The 27,270-nt window shown below is 40.5% G+C and overlaps 1 protein-coding gene and 1 long non-coding RNA gene across 21 annotated transcripts in view; one reads left to right on the forward strand and one right to left on the reverse strand.

Annotated features, from left to right (window-relative positions):
- TMEM50B (transmembrane protein 50B) overlaps positions 1–27,270 on the reverse strand; it is a 36,884-nt gene that overhangs the window by 4,512 nt on the left and 5,102 nt on the right. For 8 of the 20 annotated variants that reach the window (XM_086413606.1, XM_086413612.1, XM_086413659.1 and 5 more), the window contains 5 exons: positions 13,751–13,890; positions 11,660–11,772; positions 10,308–10,375; positions 3,274–3,366; positions 412–469 (listed from right to left, as the gene is read on the reverse strand). In XM_086413606.1, the coding sequence (XP_086269732.1) occupies positions 412–469; positions 3,274–3,366; positions 10,308–10,375; positions 11,660–11,772; positions 13,751–13,849 (431 nt within the window). In that variant the 5' untranslated portion in view covers positions 13,850–13,890. Of the gene's footprint in view, positions 1–411; positions 470–3,273; positions 3,367–10,307; positions 10,376–11,659; positions 11,773–13,750; positions 13,891–25,163; positions 25,426–27,270 lie in introns of all 20 variants that reach the window. The other 12 variants (XM_086413627.1, XM_086413619.1, XM_086413654.1 and 9 more) reach the window with 3 other exon arrangements.
- LOC147380367 (uncharacterized) lies at positions 4–25,486 on the forward strand. Its single transcript, XR_015168578.1, has 2 exons — positions 4–56; positions 25,280–25,486. It is a non-coding gene; the product is annotated as an uncharacterized LOC147380367 (long non-coding RNA).

Raw genomic sequence — 27,270 nt, forward strand, 5'->3', positions numbered from 1 at the left:
TGAAGGTGCATGATATGGCTTCTTAACAAAACACAGCCTATGGAAACAGCAGTCTGGTGGGTCCAAATCTCTGTTCTGCATTTGCTTATTAAGTGAACTTAAGTAAGCCTCTGAGTCTTATTTTCTCATTGATAAAATAGGAGCACCATCTGGTTCACATACTTAAGACAATTACACGGGAATTTAAAAAGTTAACATACATAAAGCATCCAGCTTAGGTCTTGGCATATAGCAGGGCCCCTAATTAAGTGGTTTATGTATGCTTTTATGCAATAGTAGAACTTTCACGTTTTAAAATAAGTTTTATACACTGTAGATTTATCCATGTTTCATTGCATATGCTGCTCTTATAATAAAGATGATGTTTCTGTAAATGGTATACAAGTATAGTTTAAAAATTAGGCAACTTACCTAAAAAATATAAGTGCATTTTGAAAAAACACAGCTAGTCCTGGATAAACATCAGTATCTGCACATACAAAGTGAAACAGATCATAAGATTACAAAAGGCAAAGGTCAACAACAAAGTATTTGTGACATTTATAATGCTCTGTATATTATAAAATAACTACTATTATTCATTAACTCCAAGCAATCCACAATGAGGGAATCCCCTGGCAGTCCAGTGGCGAGGACTCTGTGCTTTCGCTCTTGGGGCTCAATTTCAGGGTTCAATCAGTTCATGGAACTAAGATCCCACTAGCCACATGGTACAGCCAAAAAAAGAAAAGAAAAAAGAAATCTACAACAAAACTGAAGTAAGAAAATGCCAATCTTATTCTCTTAAAACAAAAGATTACTTTCATTCTGGATAAAAGACAAAGAATTTACTAGATTTTCTTTTTGACTTAAGTATTTGCTATGGTTTCAGCTACATCTGAACTGCTGAGGAAGCAGCAGCTCATCCGTCACGTCCCATGGCCAATAAATACACAATTGTCAGAAACACACAATGTTAGAAGTACACAGTGATAGAAATACACAACGTTAGAATATGCAATGTTAGAAAGAGGCAAATTACATTTCTGATGATCTAACAGTCTGTTCAGCTCATTTTCCTTCATGAATTTAAGAGTTTTATTTCATAAATCTGACACATATGCAAAAAGAATCATTAGAATTCATCATCATATTCTCCTGGAGAAAAGAGTCACTCTCTTTCTAAGAAGGAAAAAGAAAACATTGGAAATGATTCAAATTTTTGTGGATATTAACTTTTATAAAACAATCAATGTTGATTAAAAATACTAGGTAGGATGAAGAAATATTCAGTTTGTAGCCTTTGAAATCACAGCAAACAATACAGCTACATGGTTAAAAGCTCCAAGTTTGAGCCGTACCCTGGGATCTGAATCCCAACTCTACCACTGACTAAATGCATAATTATGGGCAAATTATTTAACCCATTATCCCTTACTTTCCTCATCTGTAAAATGGACATTGTAAGCACAGCTACTGCACAGAGTGTGAGAGGTGTAGACTGCGCACAGCTCTCATGACACTGCTTGCTCATGAAGCACTGTGTGACTGTCAGCTGCTACTATCAGTAACAGTTCCAGGAAACCTGTACACTAAAAGATGTGAACTACGTGTTAGAAATGCTCTCTGAAGTAAATGCATATTCAGTTTGCAAACTAACATGTAGACATAGGGAATTCCTCGGTGGTCCAGTGGTTAAGACTCTGAGCTTCCACTGCAGGGAGTGCGGGTTCAATCCCTGGTCAGGGAACTAAGATCCTACAGGCTGTGTGGTTTGGCCAAAACACTTTAAGTATATGTAATAAGCAGTGCTGTAGGAATATGAAAATGAATATGAATATGAATATGAAAAGGAATATGAAAATCCATAATCAAGAAATGTCTCAATATATACTGGATCTTTAAAGATTAAGATACAACCACTAAAGGGAATTCCCTGGCGGTCCAGTGGTTAGGATCCTGCACTTCGACTGGTGGGGGAAGGAAGATTGCGCATGCTACATGGAACAGGCCAACATATGCTACATGGTACAGCCCAACAACTGCAAGCTCCATAGTATTTTTAATTAACTAAAATAACACATTTTAGATACATTTGGTGAGTGGTATTATTTAAACATTAGTCAACCACTGACCTCTTACACCTATTAATTTTGCACAAAATGAGAGATGAAGGTATTCCAAAATCTAATACTGATCAACCTATGATACTTAAGGGATCCTATCACTACATTAAAAGGTCAGCTGGGGGTCAGGAAAAGGAGATGTGACAGTTAAGCAGAGTGACAAAGAGATTCCAAAGACAGAGGCATCAGATGATGAATAAAGTGTTATCTGAAACTGATCCTATCTTTGGAGTGAAGGGGGAGAGCCAGTTAAAGGTTCTTCTGATGCTTCCAGGAGTACAGGGTACAACTGGGTCCTGCTTTTCAAAACCTCTCATCGCCTCCCTGATGAAAAGCTGTGGTGACTGAAACAGTCCTAAGACTCAGAACAGTGTACTAAGAGCTTGCTCCATTGCATCAACAGTTTCTACATGAACGCTACACACGTCTTCAATCCTGCACTTAAAAGACTCCCCTTGTACCTATGAATGAAAAATTAGAGACTGGGGTTGGAGAGGAGATGTATCAGTGGACAGAAAGATACTGGTGTCCATAACACCTTATCTTGAAATCCTTGGGGCCAGACATGTTTTAGAACTCAGAATTTTTCAGATTTAAGAATGATAACACAGGGCATATTACATAGCACCTGCAACTGGGTTTGGACCAGTATCCCACAATCACATAACCATATTCCCTCCCATAATAAAACATTTGAATGCTTATTAAAGCAAATAAAGATAATAATGAGCCCCAGGTCAATTTAAGTCAGGTTTTGCTGCCAAGCTGGTTATGAATTTCTTGACCTTCAGCACTTCATGGATTTTCAAGTTGTGTATAAGGGGCTGTAGCCCTGTGCAGGGTTCCCACTTTAAGACCATGACCCTCAGTAAAAGGCCTCTAGTGCAGAGCCTGGCTGCTTAGGGTAAGAAAGGAATGAGAACCTCGAGAGACGGCTGAGAGTTGCCTGGTCTTGTCAGTGGCTTGGATTTCCCAGCGAGCCTACCCTACTGCACTCAATGACCCCACAAGAAAGTTACATTAAACAACTTTTATTTTTACACAGAGTCTTAGCTTGAAGCTGAGTAATTACACTAAATTTTACTCCATGAGAAGATAACAGATTAAGCCACATAGAAAAGACATATCTGAATCTCTCCTACGAAAGAAAAGAGGAATAAATACTTACTCTGGGTAACATAGGCACCAAAGAGAATCCACATAGAAGCAATCAGTGACCCAAACATCAACATGAAACCAATGAAGAGCCAAACTCGAGCACCTGTGTGAAAAGCAGGCTTCATGATTTGCTCATTTCCGCAGTTCTATGTCTCAGTAATACATAACACTAGAACACACAACTTAATATACACTATGCCTATCAAAGATAGTCACATATTTATATACACCTGCTTTAATAATTAACTGAATGAAGATTTAAAAAAATAAAACTAAAAAGGGTAAAGCAATACTTGGGAAGGGAAAAAGGGTAAGTTGCCGTTCTACTGGCTAAAAAAACTAACAGCTGAGTAAATTAAAGTAGGCAGGCTTCATAAGTCTGCCTACTTAACCAAACTGATTAATTGAACCCTAACTGAAAAGTTATCCTCTTATATATTATCAAAGTAATTGTTCTATTAGAAGTAACAAATGTATTTCAGACAGCCATTACCATACAGGAAAGAGAGACTGCAAATGAATAAAGACCATATGTCCCCTCTTCATCAGTATTAATATCATGTTACTACTCGATATGGTACTAACAGCAGCCATATATCAGTCTCTCTTATGGCTGAGGTGGCAACTTGTGCCACGTATCCTTGAAAAGTTCAAGGACAAAAGCATCTCTTCAACCCCTCACTATGTAGAATTTTTGAATTTATACAACACAGAATCTCAATACAGTGAACATCTGGACACGTGAGTAGATTCAACACACGTATTGGAAAGCAAGTTAGCATTTGTGCCAGACCCTGATCACAGGTATATTGACAGCCTGTCACCCTGTGGAAGGGTTTGAATAAAGCTCCACTGGAATGAAAATAAAACCCAAGTTGATTTCCATAATAGCTAAACTTGCCTTCATTGTAGATATTCTGTTACTAAGTGAACAGAAATTCATATATTTTGGACACCAGATAAGCAGCAAGCTCAAAGCTCAGCATGGCTGGAATAGCTGATGTTTGAAAAAAACGGGTCTCCAGATTATCTCAGTTTTATCATAACACTAAGCAGATCTCCAGAAATATACAGTAATGTTTAGCTCCTTGGAGAAAGACATCTTCCAAATTCAATCACAGCTTTTTTCTAAAATAAATGAAAAGGAACTACCAAAACTCCTTGTAATTATTTTCCTTCATGTCCTTTATATGTGACCACTCAAAACTCTTCTGATAGAACAAGAAAAAAAAAACTTCCCTTAAAAAATGAGTATGCTTTTGTTTAACAAAAAATAAAAAACTAATATTTTCCCTTTTTTGCTTTGACTACAAGGAAGCTCAGAGTCAGGTTAATAAACAATTAATAAGAGTATCCATCTTGTCCTAGATTCTAAGTACAAGATCTCCTTTCTACCTGGGGTTCCTGTTCCTTCTTATTTAACATTCCCATTTGTTGTATATTTATTACTTTGATAACACTCTCCTGCAAGTTACTCTGGGAATTAAATAGGAATAAATTACAAATAAACTGTTAAAATAGTATGAAAGTGTGGCAATAACTGAGCATGCCTATAAGACAGTCTGCCTTTATTTTTTTAAGTACTAGACAGAACTTGCACTAAAGGCACCATGTATAAACTGTACTATGAACTTTAACTGAGTAGAGAATAATCATGGAATAAAATGTAATAGTCACTAAGAGTAAAAAGTACAGGCTTTGGAACCAGACAGACCCAAGACAAATACAAGTTCTACCTTTAAGCTAAAAAGCTTTGGGTAAGTTACAGCACAATTTTCTATACTATTATCTATAGATAATAGTAACATAATCCACAGCAATGTCTGTGGAATATATTTTTAATGATCAAATAAATAAATGTGCGCTCTATGCACAACATTTTCACTTGCTAATACATGCTTTTATTCTTCATTCTCACTCATTTCTGACACTACTTGCCGAAGCTGGGGCACAAGACACGCAAGTGAGCATGTACACACAAACACACACAATGCACTTTTTAAAATAATTTTTATTTATTTTTATTTTTGGTTGTGCTGGGTCTTTGTTGCTCTGTGGGCTTTTCCTAGTTGCGAGTGGGGGCTACTCCCTAGTTGCAGTGTGGGGGCTTCTCACCGTGGTGGCTGCTCTTGCTGCGGAGCTCGGGCTCTAGGGTGCATGGGCTTCAGTAGTTGTGGCTCGTGGCTCTAGAGCAGCGGCTCAATAGCTGCAGCTCACGGGTTTAGGAGCTCCATGGCATGTGGGATCCTCCCAGGTCAGGGATCGAACCTGTGTCCCCTGCACTGGCAGTGAATGCTTTACCACAGAGCCACCAGGGAAGCCCCGCAATGCACTTTTAACTTAGGTTTGTCTGTCATTTGTCACTATCTCCAGCCTCTCCAATTCTTCAAGGATCACAATGCAAGTGAAATTATAAAATCTGCATCAGCATTTAAAGCATCAGGTGTAAAAGAAAGCTTATTTGTCCCCCTGTAACTGGCTCAGTTCACTTAGCATCACGTCCTCCAGGTTCATCCCTATTGTCACATACGGCAGGATTTCCTTCTTCCAGCCCCATGCCCTCATGTGAGGTATCTAAGACAGTCGAGCTCACAGAAACAGAGAGTACAGCAGTGGTTGCCAGGGGCTGAAGAGGGAAAGTGGGAGTCATTCAGTGGGTACATGAGATTCTAGAAAGGGCAAAACTACATTGACAGGAGGCAGATCAGTGGTGGCCAGGTAGGGGAAAGGGGGTTAAACTTTCTGGAGTAATGGAAATATTCTACACTATGACTGCAGGTGTAGTTACACACTGCGTACATTTGTCAAAATTCAAGTTGTACACCTTAAACTGAACTTTATATTTCATATAAAATTATCCTCAATTACACTGAGTAATGGTAACAGACAAGGAGACTAAACGATTCTCGACTGGATACAAGCATGACACAGTGGCTAAAAGCGTAGGCTCTGAAACCAGCCTGTCAGTGTGTAAATCCTGGCCCCACCACACTTGCTTTCTGACTTTGGACAAGTTACTTGAGCTCTGTGCCTTAGTTCCTTCACCTAAAATTGAGGACAAGATCGCTTAGCTCCAAGGACTATTGCAAAATTAACTGAGTTAATATATGTAGAGAATTCAGGCTAGTCTTTGGTACACACAAAGTATTCTACAAGAAGGGAATGGCAAATCACTTCAGTATTCATGCCTTGAGAATCCCATGAACACTATGAAAAGGCAAAAAGATATGACCCTGAAAGATGAACTCCCTAGGTCGGTAGGTACCCAAAATGCTACTGGAGATCAATGGAGAAATAACTCCAGAAAGAATGAAGAGACGGAGCCAAAGCAAAAACAACACCCAGTTGTAGATGGGACTGGCGATGGAAGTAAAGTCCAATGCTATAAAGAACAATATTGCTTAGGAACACAGAATGTTAGGTCCATGAGTCAAGGTAAATTGGAAGTGGCCAAACAGGAGATGGCAAGAGTGAACATTGACATTTTAGGAATCAGTGAACTAAAATGGACTGCAATGGGCGAATTTATATCTACTACTGTAGGCAAGGATCCCTTAGAAGAAATGGAGTAGCCCTCATAGTCAACAAGAGTCAGAAATGTAGTACTTGGATGCAATCTCAAAATCGACAGAATGATCTCTGTTCGTTTCCAAGGCAAACCATTCAATATCACAGTAATCCAAGTCTATGCCCCAACCACTAATGCTGAAGAAGCTGAAGTTGAATGGTTCTATGAAGACCTACAAGACCTTCTAGAACTAACACCAAAAAAAGATGTCCTTTTCATCACAGGGGACTGGAATGCAAAAGTAGGAAGTCAAGAGATACCTGGAGTAACAAGCAAATGTGGCCTTGGAGTACAAAATGAAGCAGGGCAAAGGCTAATAGAGTTTTACCAAGAGAATGCACTGGTCATAGCAAACACCCTCTTCCAACAACACAAGAGAAGACTCTACACATGGACATCACCAGATGGTCAATATAGAAATCAGACTGACTATATTCTTTGCAACCAAAGATGGAGAAGCTCTATGCAATCAGCAAAAACAAGACCAGAAGCTGACTGGGGCTCAGATCATGAACTCCTTATTGCCAAATTCAGGCTTAAATTGAAGAAAGTGAGGAAAACAACTAGACGATTTAGGAAAGACCTAAATCAAATCCCTTACAATTATACAATGGAAGTGACAAATAGATTCAAGGGGTTAGATCTGATAGACAGAGTGTTTGAAGAACTATGGAGGTTGGTGACATTGTACAGGAGGCAGTGATCAAGACCATCCCCAAGAAAAAGAAATGCAAAAAGGCAAAATGGTTGTCTGAGGAGGCCTTACAAATAGCTGAGAAAAGAAGAGACACGAAAGGCAAAGGAGAAAAGGAAAGATATACTCATTTGAATGCAGAGTTTCAAAGAATAGCAAGGAGAGATAAGAAAGCCTTCCTCAGTGATCAATGCAAAGAAATAGAAGAAAACAACAGAATGGAAAAGACTAGAGCTCTCTTCATGAAAATTAGAGATACCAAGGGAACATTTCATACAAAGATGGGCTCGATAAAGGACAGAAATGGTATGGACCTAACAGAAGCAGAAGATATTAAGAAGAGGAGGCAAGAATACATGGAAGAACTATACAAAAAATATCTTCATGACCTCATGACCTAGATAACCATGATGGTGTGATCACTCACCCAGAGCCAGACATCCTAGAACGTGAAGTCAAGTGGGCCTTAGGAAGCATCACTACGAACAAAGCTAGTGGAGGTAATGGAATTCCAGTTGAGCTATTTCAAATCCTAAAAGATGATGCTGTGAAAGTGCTACACTCAATATGCCAGCAAATTTGAAAATTCTGCAGTGGCCACAGGACTGGAATAGGTCAGTTTTCATTCCAGTCCCAAAGAAAGGCAATGCCAGAGAATGTTCAAACTACTGCACAATTGCATTCATCTCACATGCTAGCAAAGTAATGCTCAAATTTCTCTAAGCCAGGCTTCAACAGTATGTGAACCATGAACTTCCAGATGTCAAACTGGCTTTAGAAAAGGCAGAGGAACCAGAGATCAAATTGCCAACATCCATTGGATCATTGAGAAAGCAAGAGTTCTAGAAAAACATCTACTTCTGCTTTATTGACTACGCCAAAAGCCTTTGACTGTGTGGATCACAACAAACTGTGGTAAATTCTTCAAGAGATGGGAATACCAGACCGCCTGACCTGCCTCCTGTGAAATTTGTACGCAAGTCAGGAAGCAACAGTTGGAACTGGACATGGAAAAACAGACTGGTTTCAAATCGAGAAAGGAGTATGTCAAGGCTGTATATTGTCACCCTGCTTGTTTAACTTATATGAAGAGTACATCATGTAAAATGCCAGCTGGATGAAGCAAAAGCTGGAATCAAGACTGCCAGGAAAAATATCAATAACCTCAGATATGCAGATGACACCACCCTTATGGCAGAAAGCGAAGAAGAACTAAAGAGACTCTAGATGAAAGTCAAAGTGGAGAGTGAAAAAGTTGGCTTAAAGCTCAACATTCATTCTAAGCAGTGTTTTATTTACATTGCAAATGTTTCAATGTATTATATTTTCTTTACCATTAAAGTTCAAAAGATTTTCAAAAAAAAAAAAAAGCTCAACATTCAGAAAACAAAGGTCATGACATCTGGTCCCATCACTTCACAGCAAATAGATGGGGAAACAGTGGAATCAGTGACAGACTTTATTTTCTTGGGCTGAAAAATCATTGCAGATGGTGACTGCAGCCACGAAATTAAAAGACGCTTACTCCTTGGAAGAAAAGTTATGACCAACCTAGACAACATATTAAAAAGCAGAGACATTATTTTGTCCACAGAAGTCCGTCTAGTCAAAGCTATTGTTTTTCCAGTAGTCATGTATGGGTGTGAGAGTTGGACTATAAAGAAATCAGCAGTGCTGAAGATTTGATTCTTTTGAACTGTGGTACTGGAGAAGACTCTTGAGAGTCCCTTGGACTGCAAGAAGATCCAACCAGTCCATCCTAAAGGAAATGGGTCCTGAATATTTACTGGAAGGACTGATGCTGAAGCTGAAACTCCAATACTTTGGCCACCTGATGCAAAGAACTGACTCCTTGGAAAAGATCCTGATGTTAAGAGATTAAAGGCAGGAGGATGAGGATGAGATGGTTGGATGGCATCACCGACTTGATGGACATGAGTTTGAGCAAACTCCTGGAGTTGGTATTGGACAGGGAAGCCTGGTGTGCTATAGTCCATGGGGTCGCAAAGAGACGGACATGACTGAGCAACTGAACTCAACTGAATTCTGCAAGTGCTTGCTATTATTCCTAATCATCGTTCAAAATTCCTTTCCCACGTATTCCCAATTTCTGACTATAATTACAAGTTACCCTCCCTCATCCTTAAAGGCTAGAAACAGGATGTCTAGTCCTGTACTGTTCATATACAGCAAGAAAATTCCACTGGAAACAAACCCCTGGATTCTAATAGAATGTGTTATAGTCGGAATAAAAAAAAAATACTATTGGATGACAAATCAAAAGATTTCAAACAAAAAAATGTGTATGTAGACAGCATGATTGTTCTAGACACTTTTGTTGTAGTCTATGGGTTGGTTATTCAGGTGATCAGAACTAAATGTGAAACACGCTGTAGCCCTAAGTTTGATCTCTTAATGTGTTCATACTTTGGTGTTAGATATTCACAATCAGCTATATTGTAAGTAATATTATTGGTCAATATTTGGGATAAGAATAAATCCATCATTAGTATAGGAAGAATAACCTGGAGTCAAGATCCACTGATTCTGAGTGGTATATTTTATCTATATACTATGGGCAATATAACATGTCAAAAACCAGTAACTTTAACTTTCTTAAAGTTTTAAATAACAAAAACTTTTAAACTTTTAATAAAGCAAAACATTAAAAATTCTACATAATCATTACCATCCCTAAATAAAGACTCACAAGAGGCTTTGTTTTTTCTACTGATAAATCCCTCTTTCACTAGCATACAGTAACCACTCAAAAGGGCCTTACCTGTTCTTCCTAAACAGCCGCTCTCATAGCTGTCACCTCTCACCTGAGCGTTGGACACAGCGTTTATCCTAGAACAATACAAAATCATCCAATAAGCTTTCAGGCTGCTAAGAGAGTCACAGATATTTAGAAGGGTATATCTTTTTCACAAGTCATTTAGAAGAGAAACATTTTCTAACTAAAGTCAACATCTAAATAACTGAATGTATCTTTTAACTTAAATGTCCTAATGGATAGAAATATTACAGTAGTCTTACTTTACTAAAATACACCCAGAAAAGATTTAATTTTCAGGGATTACTATCACGTGCCTCCAGAGATTATGCAAGAGACTTCGGTTTTCTGATTTCCTTGCCTATTTTACATGAGTGGCCTGCTGTGTGTGACCCCATTTTAAGGCTCTCACTATAACCAAGAGCTCAAAAGTTTCTCTTTGTGTTAAAAGTCAAGTGTCTTTCTCTCATCCATTTCTCAAATTCAGAGAACATGTGGTTTACGTATAATAAATAGGCTCACTTTATTCAGCTTCTCTTTCCACTTTTGTCAGAGCAGGTTCATTTGTAGCAGGAATTGTCTTTACTTAGCATCCTGAATGAATATAAGTAGATCCATCTTCTACAAATTTAAACGTTTTTAAAGCTCCTGACTATAATAAAATTATACAATCTTATGTTTAACCTAGTTTTTAAATTATTAAAAGACATCCATGAAAAACTTCTAAACTTTTAGGAAGTGACAGAATGGCTAAACCTGAAAATGATTTAATAGAAAAGCCATAGATCAATCTCTTAATTTAAAGGTTAATCCTGTCCTCCCCCAAATACTAGCAAATATAGTCAATAATACATTTAAATAATATTCCATGGTAAAAGATGAATATATGAGAATATTCAAGGATTACTCCCCTCCTAAAAAAATCTACAAATGTACAAACTTGATTAAATCTAAAATGCCAATGATTTTTAAGATGCACCATTATTTTTCATGCTGCCAAAGAAAAAAATTATGAATTATAAGATACCAATGACTATGAGAAGCATGCTGATATTCAGAGATGTTAAAATACAAAAAACAGTCTTAAGATCTATAAAACATAGTAATTTGTCAGTTTAACAAATATAAGATCGAAAATCACATGCTGAATCATTATAGAGGATAAAAAGATTATCTGACCAAATTCAACAGTCATTCTTGATTTTTAAAAATTTTAATAAAATGGGAATATAGATATACGCACATATATATCTATCATGTTAAAGACTCAATCGAAGTTATTCCAGATAGCATTAAACTTTTGAGAAAAAAAAGTTTTTAGAAAAATAATCTTGAGTTGAGAGTTACCTCATACTTACATGAAGAAAGCCAATGTGGAAAACACACCACATGTGTGAAAGGCATGGTTCAGCTGCTCTGGCTTCGGATACACTACAGCTGCATCAATCATTATCCACCAACCGGTAAAAAACTTGGGAAGGAGAAAGAGCCCATGTCGTTAAAACAGCACTAACACTAACACTTTGGTTTACGTGTTCCTTAACATTTCACGTTTTCTATGGGCCATATAATTGAAACATACAATGAAATATGTCTACTTGGAGTTTTAGATGCTGAAATATAAAAAATAAGAATCCCTTATTTACTTCTTTATAGTGAAGAGATAAATCCAACTAATCAAATCGGTGTAAGATTCTGATGTCCTGCTCTCAGTGTAAGATGAAAAATTTATTATCTAGGAATGAATTATCTGCTTCTTTCACCATAAATTTATATACAACCATAAAATACACCATAAATGCACCATAAAATTATACACAACCAAAGCTCTCTTAACTAACCAGTTCCCTGATTACCTGGTTTCACTCTCTTGTTCATATTAAAAAGCACTCGGACATTCCTTTTTAATGTGACCAAACACTTTCGTTTCCACAAATGAGTTGCCACGTCTCCAAGAAAACATCTAAGCTTGCTATGATTTTAATTAATAGGCAATTTGATTAAATACTGTAAACTGATTAAATATGAGTTTGGAAAATGTAAAGTTTCTATGTAAACTAGGCTGAACAGACAAAGTAGAAAAGTTACTAAGGAATTTCATAGGCAAATTAAGTGCAGGAGAGATGACCCTAGAGAGCAAGAAAAACTTAGAAACACCTAAAAGACTTCTGCATGCATACTGCTTCACAGTTATCTTTAGTTCTTGTCCTACTTATTTTTTTTTCTATTGGACTTCAGGTGTAGACCTATACACTGAAAAAGAGAAATTTACATTAAGTGTAACAGATCTTTCTGGTCCCAGCTCAAGGTGGTTGTGGTTTCAATGATGAGCTCCCCAAAGGGAATGTAACTCATTCCAGGCCTTGGAGGCACCAGAATACATTTAGCTTCAAAATGAAAAGTTTTATAACAACAGTCTTCAGACCAAGAAAATTAATGCAAAACTTCATGATGGAGTATGCCAGTATCATAAAGAAGCTCTGGAATGACGTGTAAAATACAGCAAGTATCTTATTCAGTGGGACCTGGGAATGCTTGATTTCCATCACAAGATTGGCCACGATCTGATTTTTTTTGGGGGGGGGGTTGGCGCTGTGCCCTGTGGCTTCCCTAGTGGCTCAGAGGGTAAAGAATCCGCCTGCAATGCAGAAGACCAAGGTTCGATCCCTGGGTTGGGAAGATCTCCTGGAGAAGGAAATGGGAAAGTCCCATGGACAGGGGAGCCAGGCAGGCTACAGTCCATGGGTTCCCAAAGCGTTGGACACAACTGAGCAACTTCACTTTCACTTTCATTGTGGCATGTGGGATCTTAGTCCCCTGAGGAGGGATGGAGCTCATACTCCCTGCAGTGGAATCGTGGAGTCTTAACCACTGGCCCATCAGAGAAGTCCATGATTTAATTTTTTTGAAGCTCAAAGATTAAGTACAGGGGGTGAGAAGGGACTCTTTATACCATTCTATTTTTGTCTGTATGTTTGATATATTTAGTAAAAAGCGTTTTAAAAAAAAAAAACAAAAAACTTCCCTGGTGATCTAGCAGTTAAGAATCTGCCTGCCAGTGCAAGGATCACGGGTTCAATCCCTGGTCCGTGAGGATCCCACATGCAGAGGAGCACTAAGCCCGTGCACCACAACTACTGAGCCCGAGCACTGGAGCCCCTGAGCAGCAACGGCAGAAGCCCGTGTGCCCTAGAGTCTGTGCTCCTCAAGGAGAGACGTCATGGCAACGAGAAGCACAGGTGCTGCAACTAGAGAAGGCTTGCACGCAGCAACGAAAACCCAGCACGGCCAGAAACTAAATAAATAAATATTAAAGCAAAAAAGGAAGGAAAAAACTACTGCCTACAAAAACTGTATTATCTTGGTTATTCATAGTGCAAAGGAATCGTGGTCAATTTTCAGGGGGAAAGGTGAGGCATAAATGTCACCAACGACGCCTTTCCACTTACCAATATACCTGCAACCACAGAAGCCACTGCATTTCTTCTCTCACTCCAGTCGATGCACTCACATTCCGGCCAACGGAAATTATCTAGGAAGCCTGCCATTTTCACCACTGAAGCATGGATTTTTCATTAAATACTATATTCTTAAAAAAAAAAAAAATCCATGTAAGGAAATATTTTTAAGAAGTGAAATATTGTACTCCTTTCTTAAAGCTTTAAAGAACAACTTACTTCGGGTCTTTATCTCCTATAGGTAAGAAGAAAAATTCAGTACTACACTGAGTATCTATTGAGATGTACCTAAGACTGCTAAGACACAAGAGGGCGCTTACTAACAGTATCTGTTAAACGAGCAGGGTGTTTTTAAAACGTGTCTGCAAAGTCTCTGACACTTCTCCAATTGAGAGGTGGATCTATGTACCTTCCTTTGAATTGAGGCCAACGATAAAGGTGGGTCGAGGGCTTCCCTGGTAGTTCAACTGGTAAAGAATCCACTGCAATGCAAGAGACCCCGGTTCAATTCCTGGGTCAGGAAGATCCCCTGGAGAAGGAACAGGCTACCTACTCCAGTATTCTTAGCCTTCCCCTGTAGCTCATATGTTAAAGAATCTGCCTGCCTGGGTTCGATCCCAGGATTGGGAAGATCCCATGGAGGAGGGCACAGCAACCCACTCTAGTATTCTTGCCTGGAGAATCCCCATGGGCAGAGAAGCCTGGTGGGCTACAGTCCAGGGGGTTGCAAAGAGTCAGACATGACTGAGCAACTCAGCACAGCACAGCAAAGGTGGGTTGACCAACAAAGTAGAGAAAGTGATGCCATGTAACTTCTCAGACTAGATCATACAAGGTAAGGAACACTAAGACCAGAGTCCTGGTTCCTTCATGAAAAATCCAAGGCCATGGTACTGTGAGCAGACCACATATAGGTGTTCTGGTCTAGTGCCAGGTGGCGGCCCAGCCAACAGCTAGCCCCAAACACTGCAATATAAACTCTCTTAAATACCTGACTAACCGCTCACTGCAACTAGAGAAAGTCCTCACACAGCAACAATGACCCACTGTAGCCAAAAATAAATTAATTAAATTAAAATCCAATGAACAAAAGCATCTTAAAAAGCATTCAATATCATTAGTCATCAGGGAAATGCAAATTAAAGAAGTATCACATCCACTAGAAGAGCTAAGATTTTTTAAAAATATTGACTGTTGCTGGTAGAACAATTGGAAATCTTACACATTTCTGAGTGCAATTTCTTACAAAGTTAAAAATAAACCATCCTATAACCTAGCAATTCCATTTCTAAATATTTACCAAGGGAAGTAAAGACATATGTCCACATACACAAAAAGACTTTTACAAGCAAGTTTAGAGCAGGTTTATTCATATTAGTTCCAAACTGAAACAACCTAAATGCTTAACAGAAAAACAAATGGATAAACAAATTATGATCAATCCATAGAATGGAATATTATTCAGGGACAAAAAAGGATGAATAATACATATAACCACACAGAAAAAAAACCTCAGAAACCTGATTTATGTGAAAAAAGGCAGACACAAAAGAGTATATACTGTATGATGCTATTTAAATGAAGCTTAAGAGACAAAACTAACCAATGTTCCCAGAAATCAAAACAGTGATCGCCTACAGGGACTGAGAACTGACTACAAGGGAACTTTTTTTTGTGAGGGAGTGATAGAAATGGTCTATATCTTGGTTGAGATACTGATTATGCAGGTACATGTATTTATCAAAAGTTACTGAAGTGTACACTTAAGAGCTGTGTATTTTACAGTATGTAAATTTTACCTACAAGCAGTTTTATTTTTTAATTTTATCATTTAGATACGCTTTAGCTGCACTAAAGACTTACTCTGTATGCATTATGGGTATGTTTCATCAAGATAGTCTGCAGACATGGAGATGAACTGTTATCAAAGATTAAACATTAACTAGTTAAAAAGCAAGTTTAGGGGAAGGTCACCATGAATTTAAGACAATGTCTGAAGGTTAAAACAAAAGTCGTACTTCTTATTGTAAAATTCATTTCCCAAGACTTACCCAGTGGTCCAGGGGTTAAGAACCCACCTTTCAATGCAAAAGATGTGGGTTTGATCCCTGGTCGGGGAACTAAGATCCCACATGCCTCAGGGCAACTAGGTCTGCACGCCGCAACTACTGAGCCCATTCGGCCCAGAGCCTGCGGAACCACAGCTAACGAAGGAGCACGCCACAGTGAAAGATCCTGAAAGGTCCCGCATACTGCAACTAAGACCTGACACAGCCGAATAAATAGTCTCCTTAAAATTCATTTCAGAAAACATACAGTCATCCCTCGGTATATACAGGGGGTTTGGTTTCAGGACTCCCCTTGGATACTAAAATTTGTGGACACTGAAGTCCCTTATATAAAATGGCATCAGTTCAGTTCAGTTCAGTCACTCAGTCGTGTCCGACTCTTTGCGACCCCATGAACCGCAGCACGCCAGGCCTCCCTGTCCATCACCAACTTCTGGAGTTTACCCAAACTCATGTCCATTGAGTCGGTGATGCCATCCAACCAGCTCATCCTCTGTTGTCCCCTTCTCCTCCCGCCTTCAATCTTTCCCAGAATCAGGGTCTTTTCAAATGAGTCAACTCTTCGCATCAGATGGCCAAAGTATTAGAGTTTCAGCTTCAATATCAGTCCTTCCAATTAACACCCAGGACTGATCATCTCCCTTAGGATGGACTGGCTGGATGTCCTTGCAGTCCAAGGGACTCTCAAGAGTCTTCTCCAACACCACAGTTCAAAAGCAACAATTCTTCGGTGCTCAGCTTTCTTTATAGTCCACTCTCACATCCACACATGACTACTGGATAGCTTTGACTAGACGGACCTTTGTGGGCAAAGTAACGTCTCTGTTTTTTAATAAGCTGTCTAGGTTGGTCATAACTTTTCTTCCAAAGAGCAAGCATCTTTTAATTTCATGGCTGCAGTCACCATCTGCAGTGATCTTGGAGCCCTAGAAAATAAAATCTCTCACTGTTTCCATTGCTTCCCCATCTATCTGCCATGAAGTGATGAGACCAGATGCCTTTACCTTCATTTTCTGAATATTGAGTTTTAAGCCAACTTTTTCACTCTCCTCTTTCACTTTCATCAAAAGGCTCTTTAGTTCTCCTTCGCTTTCTGCCCTAAGGGAGGCATCATCTGCATATCTGAAGTTATTGATATTTTTCCTGGAAATGTTGATTCCAGCTTTTGCTTCATCCAGCCCAACATTTCACATGACGTACTCTGCATATAAGTTAAACAAACAGGGTAACAATATACAGCCTTGATGTACTGCTTTCCCAATTTGGAACCAGTCTGTTTTTCTATGTCTAGTTCTGTTGCTTCTTGACCTGCATATAGATTTCTCAGGAGGCAGGTCAGGTGTGGTCTGGTATTCCCGTCTCTTGAAGAATTTTCCACAGTTTGTTGTGATCCACAGAGTCAAAGGCTTTGGCGTTAATGCAGACATTTAAAAAAGTATTTTTGAGGGACTTCCCTGGTGGTCCAGTGGTTGAGACCCCATGCTTCCAATGCAGGGGGTGCAGGTTTCATCTCTAGTTGGGGAGCTAATATCCCACATGCCATGTGAAAAAAACTTTTTTTATATTTATTTCTGAAAAACATAGAATGGCATGAGTAAATGGTAATGACTAAGTGAAAAAAGCAGGTTATTAAAACTATCTATTGCATTATTTCCTTTTTAGAAAAAAGAATCAGCAGTATAAACACACACATGTGTAAAAATGCTAGAACGACAAACACCAGTACTTCCGTAATATCATTTACATATGGATGATAATAAGATGTGTGTGTTTTTTAGTCTATTTTCAAAGTCTGCTGCACTGAGCATGAATTACATTTTTTTAATGCAAAGTGATTTTTAACATTAACACTGTAATTAAAACTATGAATTGTTGATTCTTCTTGCCTGTTGAAACCTCTTATATGATGTACTATGTCTATAACTATGTTTAATAAACAAACTTTTTTGAGGTCAAGGAAATTACCGATATGTTCTCCCATAAAACTGACCCTGGTAGCAATTTTTAAAAAACAAGATTATTAAACTGAACTAAAGGAAGTTTTCTAATACATTCAGTTCAGCTCATTTCAGTTCAGTCGCTCAGTCGTGTCCGACTCTGCGACCCCATGAATCGCAGCACACCAGGCCTCCCTGTCCATCACCAACTCCCGGAGTTCACTCAAACTCATGTCTATCAAGTCGGTGATGCCATTCAGCTTTAGCATCGGTCCTTCCAATGAACACCCAGGACTGATCTCCTTTAGGATGGACTGGCTGGATCTCCTTGCAGTCCAAGGGACTCTCAAGAGTCTTCTCCAACACCACAGTTCAAAAGCATCAGTTCTTCGGCACTCAGCTTTCTTCACAGTCCAACTCTCACATCCATACATGATCACTGGAAAAACCATAGCCTTGACAGACATTAGACAGTCATTATTGCCACTCCTAAAAGGTAACTCTTTATAAAAAGAAATGAGTCTTTTTTTGTTTTTTTGCCTGTGCCATGCCGCATACAGGATCATAGTTCCCCAACCAGGGATCAAACCTATGCCCCCTTAAGTGGAAGCTCGGAATCCTAACCACTGGACCACCAGGGAATTCCCAGAAATGAGCCCTTTTTAGAGGGCATTTTAAATGATTCTATTGTGAAAATTTCATTTCCAAACAGTTAGTTTAGGAAACCAAAGGACAGCTGAAAAAGGCAAGAGGAGAAAACAACAAATACTTGAATAATATATAAACATGGTCTGAACAATTTCCATATACACCCAAGTCCCAAAATTCAAAATTCTTTCCTTTGACCAAACTTTCATACTACCATCTGTTTGTTCATCTATCTTTGCACTAGTTGCCAAATGATGTTAGGTGCTGTGTATACAAAAATGATTACCACAATCAACGTAAAGAATTTAGGGGACATTGTCAGAAGAGTAAATGTGCTATAAATATACATAACCTATGGGCTGTAACATAAAAGTGGTATAATAGAAATATAAAAACAGTGTTACAGAAGAGTTGCCAGGAAGAGTTGAGGGAAGTTTAATAAAGGAAAAATAAACTTGGCTGAGTTTTAAAGCAACAATAGGAATGTGATAGATGAAAAAGAAGGAATAAAATATGTGAAATCATGTAGGCACACAAGAAAACAGGGTAGAGTTTATGGTATTTCAAAGAGTGGTGGTGGTGATTAACCTGTATGGAACAAGATCAAGAAGACTTTTTCAGCCTATGCAAATCTGACCTCTACCCTCGAAGCCAGGGATTAGCCAACTTCTTCTGTAAAGAACCAGAGAGTGCACATTTTTGGCTTTGCAGACCAAACGATCTCCGCCAGGACTATGCATCTCTGCTGTTATACAGCACAGACACTATGTGGACAAATGAGCATATGCCTGTATTCCAATAATACTTAATTTACAAAGCAAGCAGCAGACCAGACCTGGCCCACAGCTCGGAGTCTGTAGGCCCTTGCTTTGAGAACTAGGGAACTGCCAGAGGCTTGTAAGCAGGGAAGACAAGATCAGTGCTGTGATTTGAAAGATAATTCTGGGAGCAGGAGTATGGAGAAGGGACTGAAAGAATATGTTAAAGACACCTTCTAGACAGAAAGAGAATAAGGATATGAACTGAGGCCAGACTGGTACAGGCTAAAGGGTTTTGTTTGAGAAATACTAGCATGGTATTATCCACAAGCAAGCAAGAGCTAAGAATGACTACGGTTGGGTGCTCAATGCCTGGCAAGACACCACTAACCGAAACAGGGAAGGGAGAATGGGAGAGTTTGAGCATAATGGGCTTGAAATGATGAAGGGCCTGCAGGTGGAGAGGTGCCAAAGACATGCACAGAGGAACAGTGGTTTAAGACAGAAAAAGAGGCTGGAGGTTTGCAGTGATTAAGTGGTAGCTGAACTCATGGGCGCAGCTAGCGTATCTGGAGGAGGAAACGTGGAAGAGGGCGGAGGACTGACTCGGTGCTCATCTGAGACTCCCTTCCTTCCTTCCTTGCATCACTGTGTGCCAGGCATCACAGCGGACTACACACAGTGGGACTTAACCAGCACAAAACTCCTCTAGAACATGTATGGAGTACTTACAGAACATGCTTTACAAGCAAGGTACTGTGGGAAAAACGAAGATGAATAAAACTTGGCACCCATCATCAGGAGGTGAACAAACTGGCAGAGAAATCAACTGAGATGTTTTTTAAATCGTTACAATTTGTAAAAAAAAAAAAAAAAAAATAACTGTTACCCCCTCACCCCCAAATCAGGAAATTAACAAAATTTAAATACTGTCCAAGATAGTAGGTCTACATAATCAGACAACTGACTCAAAAGAGACAGAAATAAAATCTATGGGAATTCGCTGGTGGTCCAGCGCTTAGGGCTCTGTGCTTTCAAATGCCGAGGGCCCAGGCTCAACCCCTGGCTGGGGAGCTAAAGTCCCACAAGCTTCACGAGGCGGTCAAACTAAACGTGTAAGAGTCATACAGAGTAAAACATACATCTCCCCACCTCTACGACTACTACTGGCTGTTAGTTACAAGGTGCTTATCGGTTACAGACAGCTCCACTCCATCCTCGGAGGAACTCTTTGCACAGACTATTCCACTGACTCCTCACAAATACTCTAAGGCAATTACTAAGATTCTATGGTATTACTAAAAAAAGGTTTAGAGAAGAACTGGCCCAAGGTCACACAGCTAGCAAGAAGGAAAGCCAGGATTCCACTGAAGCTCACATCTGATTCCAAAACCCATTTTGTGACCATTACACTGTACCTATGCCAGAGAGATTCACAGCATTCCTCTCATTTCTGGTTTCTTAAGCAGAAAGTTACTATCCTACTGCCTGTGGTGAAGAGAGCAAGAAAAACAAGATGGAAGAGAAAGGGCCCCAATTTACAGGAACCCTGTGACCACCCAGAAATAGAAGAAAGCCATCCAATGAGATCCACAATGACAGTGTGATTACTGTTGATTCAAATCTTGCCAAGCGAGTCTGGAGAATACAAGCTCTCTTCTTGGGTTGCTACAAACCTGGTTTCTGGGCACTCACAGTGTGAATATTTTATAGGCCTTAAGATCCAACAGAATGAATTATTCAGAGAGCTAAAGCACTTTTGGAAAAGACATTTTACATACTTAATCTCAGGATGCTTCTTTGCCTTCTCACCTATAAATCATCTATTAAACAGAAATAAAATTTAGGAAGTAGCATCAATTTTGGTAAAAGATTTAAAACTAAAAGCCAAAGTAAAGGACAGGGAGCTTAGGTTTCTAAGGAGACTCTAATCCTGTAGCTATACAATTTGCCCCAGTAATATCCTTAACAACTTTTAATTATTCAAAACATGAATTATTCAAAATGGTGAACCTTCCCTATACTGCCTCCCTATGCAGTTGATTCACAGATTTACGTTTCCATACATCCAACTACTTGCCTGACACCCTCTGGCTGTCTCAGTCACTTCAAAATCAGCAGGTCCAAACACAAATTCAAATGCATGGTCCCCTCCTCCAAATCTGATCCTATTCCAGTATTCTCACAATTAATGAATCACCAGTCATTCGATTACATAAGCCAGAAATTCAGGTGTCTTCCTCTTTACTTCTTTCTTACCTCTCACATCCCTTACCTGATTGTGCCTCCTTTAACTCTCTCAGGGCTTCCCTGTGGCTCAGCTGGTGAAGAATTCGCCTGTGATGTGGGAGACCTGGGTTTGATCCCTGGGTTGGGAAGATCCCCTGGAGAAGGGAAGGGCTACCCACTCCAGTATTCCGGCCTAGAGAATTCCATGGATTGTATAGTCTATGGCGTTGCAATGTGTTGGACATGACTGAGCAACTTTCACTTAACTCTCTCAAGTCTAACTTCTCCACGTCTCCCTTCCAGCACCATCACCTGAGTGATGGAGAGAGGTCCCTCTCCCACCTGTCCCATGACAACAGGTACCCAACTGATCCAGCCTCACCCATCGTGCCCTCATCAATATGTTCCCCATACCACAGCTAGAATGTTGTTGTTGCTTTTAAAAGGCACAAAGCTGGCATCTCCTCCCTGCTTAAAACCTTTCACCATCTTTCCATTTCTAAAGACAAAGACGCTGTAGCACGGCCCAGCACTTTTTCTCCTCAAGCTGCTCTTGAAATAGTTTCTCCTCTCTCTCCCAATGATCCTCATTTTTCTTGTAGTGCCTTACACTTGCTGAATCACCCCATATAAACCACATCCTCTCCGCGTGAAACCTACCTTTCCACCCCCAGCTCACCTGGTTAACTCCTACTCATGATGCCAGATGTCCCCTTAGTTGTGACTTCTCCACTCAAACATCAGCTTTCCTTTCATTCATTCAAGGTTTATTTAAGGAGTGCCGGCTACACGCCAGGCCCTGCTGTGGACACTTAAGATACAAGAATGAGAAGATAAAAAGCACTGGCCATGTGGAGCTTTGGCAGTGCGAAAGAAGGGAGATGGGAACGACACAATAAACGTAATTGCACACACCTCACACGCTAGTAAAGTAATGCTCAAAATTCTCCAAGCCAGGCTTCAGCAATACGTGAACAGTGAACTTCCTGATGTTCAAGCTGGTTTTAGAAAAGGCAGAGGAACCAGAGATCAAATTGCCAACATCCACTGGATCATGGAAAAAGCAAGAGAGTTCCAGAAAAACATCTATTTCTGCTTTATTGACTATGCCAAAGCCTTTGACTGTGGGATCACAATAAACTGTGGAAAATCCTGAAAGAGATGGGAATACCAGACCACCTGATCTGCCTCTTGAGAAATTTGTATGCAGGTCAGGAAGCAACAGTTAGAACTGGACATGGAACAACAGACTGGTTCCAAATAGGAAAGGGAGTACGTCAAGGCTGTATATTGTCACCCTGTTTATTTACCTTATATGCAGAGTACATCATGAGAAACGCTGGACTGGAAGAAGCACAAGCTGGAATCAAGATTGCTGGGAGAAATATCAATAACCTCACATATGCAGATGACACCACCCTTATGGCAGAAAGTGAAGAGGAACTCAAAAGCTTCTTGATGAAAGTGAAAGTGGAGAGTGAAAAAGTTGGCTTAAAGCTCAATATTCAGAAAACGAAGATCATGGCATCCGGTCCCACCACTTCATGGGAAATAGATGGGGAAACAGTGGAAACAGTGTCAGACTTTATTTTTCTGGGCTCCAAAATCACTGCAGATGGTGACTGCAGCCATGAAATTAAAAGACGCTTACTCCTTGGAAGGAAAGTTATGACCAACCTAGATAGTATATTCAAAAGCAGAGACATTACTCTGCCAACAAAGGTTCGTCTAGTCAAGGCTATGGTTTTTCCTGTGGTCATGTATGGATGTGAGAGTTGGACTGTGAAGAAGGCTGAGCGCCGAAGAATTGATGCTTTTGAACTGTGGTGTTGGAGAAGACTCTTGAGAGTCCGTTGAACTGCAAGGAGATCCAACCAGTCCATTCTGAAGGAGATCAGCCCTGGGATTTCTTTGGAAGGAATGATGCTAAAGCTGAAACCCCAGTACTTTGGCCACCTCATGCGAAGAGTTGACTCATTGGAAAAGACTCTGATGCTGGGAGAGATTGGGGGCAGGAGGAGAAGGGGATGACAGAGGATGAGATGGCTGGATGGCATCACTGACTCGATGGACGTGAGTCTGAGTGAACTCCGGGAGTTGGTGATGGACAGGGAGGCCTGGCGTGCTGCGATTCATGGGGTCGCAAAGAGTCGGACACGACTGAGCGACTGATCTGATCTGATCTAGAAAATGATAAATGCCATGCGGGAAACAAAGCAGACTAGGAGCACTGGGAGTGTGGACTAGAGTGGGGCCAGCTGAAAGGTCAAACTGGTGGACAAGGTAGGCCCCCTTGAAAAGATGACACCTGAAGGCATGGAGTTAGCCTCGTGAGTATCAGACAGAACAACAGCAAGGCAGAGGCCCCAGGGCAGGACGGGTTATTCAAGGAGCAACACGGAAGCAGGCGAGGTTGCAATGGAGTCAGTGAGCTGGGAAAGTAGACCAGAGAGGTAACAGGGTAGCCTCACAGGCTACTGTGAGAACTTTCGTCTTTACTGATTAAAATTGGGAGCCCTAAGGGAGAAGGCAATAGCAACCCACTCCAGTACTCCTGCCTGGCGAATCCCATGGACAGAGGAGGCTGGCAGGCTGCAGTCCATGGGGTCGCTAGGAGTAGGACACGATTGAAGCGACTTAGCAGCAGCAAGGGAGTCTGAGAAGTCTGCCAAACATTTAAAAGCATCCCTTAGGCTGTTGTGGGGAGAACAGACTGCCGGGGGAAGAGTGGAAGGAGCGAAACCAGTTAAAAGGTTGTTGAAATAATCCACGTGGATGATGATAACGGCTTCCATGCTCTCCTGACTCCATGGCCAGATCTAATTCCCCTAGCATTTCAGTATTAATCTTCTATGTGATCAATACCTACCTCCCTCTGAAGAAAGTAAGCTCCACAAAGGACACCCACATCCGTTTTTGCTCACTGTGGTTCTCCCAGAGCTTAGCACAGTACATGGCATAAAGAAGGCACTCCAATACTTGCTGAATGACTGAATCTAAATATTCTTTCAAACTCTGAAATGCAATACATGTCTCATTATCCTGTCACCAAAAAAAGAAGAGTCTACTTTATACCTGAAGGTGAAGTCGCTCAGTCGTGTCCGACTCTTTGTGACCCCGTGGACTGTAGCCTACCAGGCTTCTCCGTCCATGGGATTCTCCAGGCAAGAATGCTGGAGTGGGTTACCATTTCCTTCTCCAGGGGATCTTCCCGACCCAGGGATCAAACCCGGGTCTCCCGCATTGGAGGCAGACATTTTAACCTCTGAGCCACCAGGGAAGCCCTAGATTTATTTAAATTGATAATTTGTAAACACTGGTAATAAAAAGCATTATTTCAGTGAAGGAAATAAAATCTTGCCATGACAATATATTTAAGCATATCAGTTCTTAAAACCATCCTCTGTGCTTTCTCAAGTCCATTTTCTGCCAGAACTTTCTAAAACTCAAATTGGGGGGACTTCCCTGGAAGCCTAGTGGTTAAGACTCCCTGCTTCCACTTGGGCATGGTTTTGCTCCCTTGCTGGGGAATTAAGATCTAATAAGCCGTGCGGCACAGTCAAGGAAAAAAAAAGTAGTTTAAAAACAAACTCAGGTGGGATCATGCCTTTTATTGTAAAACTTTCAATGGCTCAAGATAAAGCCAAATGACACAGGATACTTACAGTCTCTCCCTAATATAGCTTCCTTAGCTCCTACTATCCTGAGGCACTCTTCACTCCAGTCACAAAGAAATAAAAGGGAGAAGACAGCCAATACTTACCAAACACTACTGTTAGGCAAACTGTTAGATATTTTCAATATATTCATGTATATATTTCTGTATCTATTTCTATATATCTGTGTCCTTGGAATGGCTCTTCATCTCTTTGTCTACAGACACACTCCCAATTCAACTTTTCGGACACACAGAAGCCAAGTTCGGAAATAACTGAACCAGATGACATCAAGGGTCCCCTCCATTTCGAAGATTCTGAGAACCATCATATTTCCAGTCATGAAGTAGTCGCCAAAAGCAATACGAGCTAGAAGGTTCAAAAGATTTCACCATTAAACTCATCTATGACAAAAAATACAATTAACCAACCAAGTGAAATGTGTAAGCCATTACTGGTCCTCATTTCAAAAAAAAAAAAACTTTTAAGGCACTCTGGGCCAACTGGGGAAATCAGAATACAGGTCAGAGAACATTACAGAATTGTGGTTATGTAAAGAGAATGACCTTGTTAGGAGATGCTTGCTTACTATTTGGGGGTGAGGTGTCAGTGTCAGCAACATATGAGCAAATGGTTCAGCAAAGAAAAAGAAAAAAATGAGACAAATACGGCAAAATGTTAAATCTTTTGTTCAATTTTTCTGTATGTTTAAAAATTTTTTATAATAAAAAGCTGGAAAAAAATAGAGTGGCAGATAATCATGAGTTGCTACCTAAGTAAGATGACTGCTACACAACCCCAGAGCTGATCTAGCCACAGGAAAACATCACTCACTCTCGGAAGCCACCTTTACCCAGGTTTCCCCGCAGGAGCCCTGCCTGGGAATCTTTGAGTCCTCTGAGATTGCTCAGAAAATGCTCTCCTCCCCTGTTCAGGGAAACTGGCCCCGGGTCACAGCTCTGAACCCAAGTAGGTGAAAGGGAACCCACCTGGCAAACAGTAATGGGCAGGTAAAGACCTGAGTAAGAATGTTGCCAAAGGGCACAAAGGAAGTAGACGCCTAGACACCAATTACCCTCCTCCAGCGCCAGCCACCACCCAGGCAGCTGAAAGTACAGTCCATGGAGTGAGCACCAGCCTGGGCCCTCGCCTACATCAGCCTCTTCCCAGCTGTGCCTTCCTGGCCAGGCTCATTTAATTCCATTTTTAATGGAATAGTTGCTATGTGACTGGCACTGTTCAGGCTTTATTTTTTTTAATTGGAGGATAATCGTTTTGCAATATGTTGATTTCTGTTGTACAGCAATGGCAATCAGCTATAAGCATACATATACTCCCTCCCTCCTGAAGCTCCCCATCCCCAGCCCACCCTCTGGGTCATCACGGAGCACCAAGCTGAGCTCCCAGCGCTATGCAGCGGGTTCCCACTAGCTGTCTATTTTAAACATGATGGCGCATATATGCCAATGCTACTCTCCATTTGTCTTACCCCCTCATTCCCCTGCGGAGTCCACAACTGTTCAAGCTTTAAATATCCCTAGGTTTTGGTCTTCTGATGTGTAAACTGGGGATATGACAGCACGTCCCTCGATAAGTGAGAATTAAAAAGACAGGCCAGAACACTGGGCTCACTCAATGCTATCAACCACTACCCACCAAGAAGAGGGTTCACAAACATCACAAACATAGGACCGCTTTGAAGACGGCCTTCTGTTTATGGCAGTACTGCCATTCAGTTCAGTAGCTCAGTCGTGTCCAATCTTTGCGACCCCATGAACTGCAACACACCAGGCCTCCCTGTCCATCACCAACTCCTGGAGTCCACCTAAACTCATGTCCATTGAGTCAGTGATGCCATCCAACCATCTCATCCTCTGTCGTCCCCTTCTCCTCCTGCCTTCAATCTTTCCCAGCATCAGGGTCTTTTCAAATAAGTCAGCTCTTCGCGTCAGGTGGCCAAAGTATTGGAGTTTCAGTTACCACTTGGTCAAAAACAACTATTACTATCTTTGGGTGAAGATGTATCCAAGCATCTCATTTTGCTCCCTCCTGAAACATCACTAAAAACTGCAATCAGTAAAAGGAGTCGTGAACACAATGATGAGAACAGAAGAGACAAGAGCAGTAAAATTTTGAAAGTTGCAAAGCAGATGGACCATGGTCACTGACTGAGCATGCCCAAGAAAGCTGGACGTCCAAGCCAGTAGCAGGGAA

Source organism: Bos grunniens, chromosome 1 (assembly GCF_055505025.1).
Source record: "Bos grunniens cultivar Pamir isolate PY7600 chromosome 1, Bosgru_T2T1.0, whole genome shotgun sequence".
NCBI classification, from domain to species: Eukaryota; Metazoa; Chordata; class Mammalia; order Artiodactyla; family Bovidae; genus Bos; species Bos grunniens.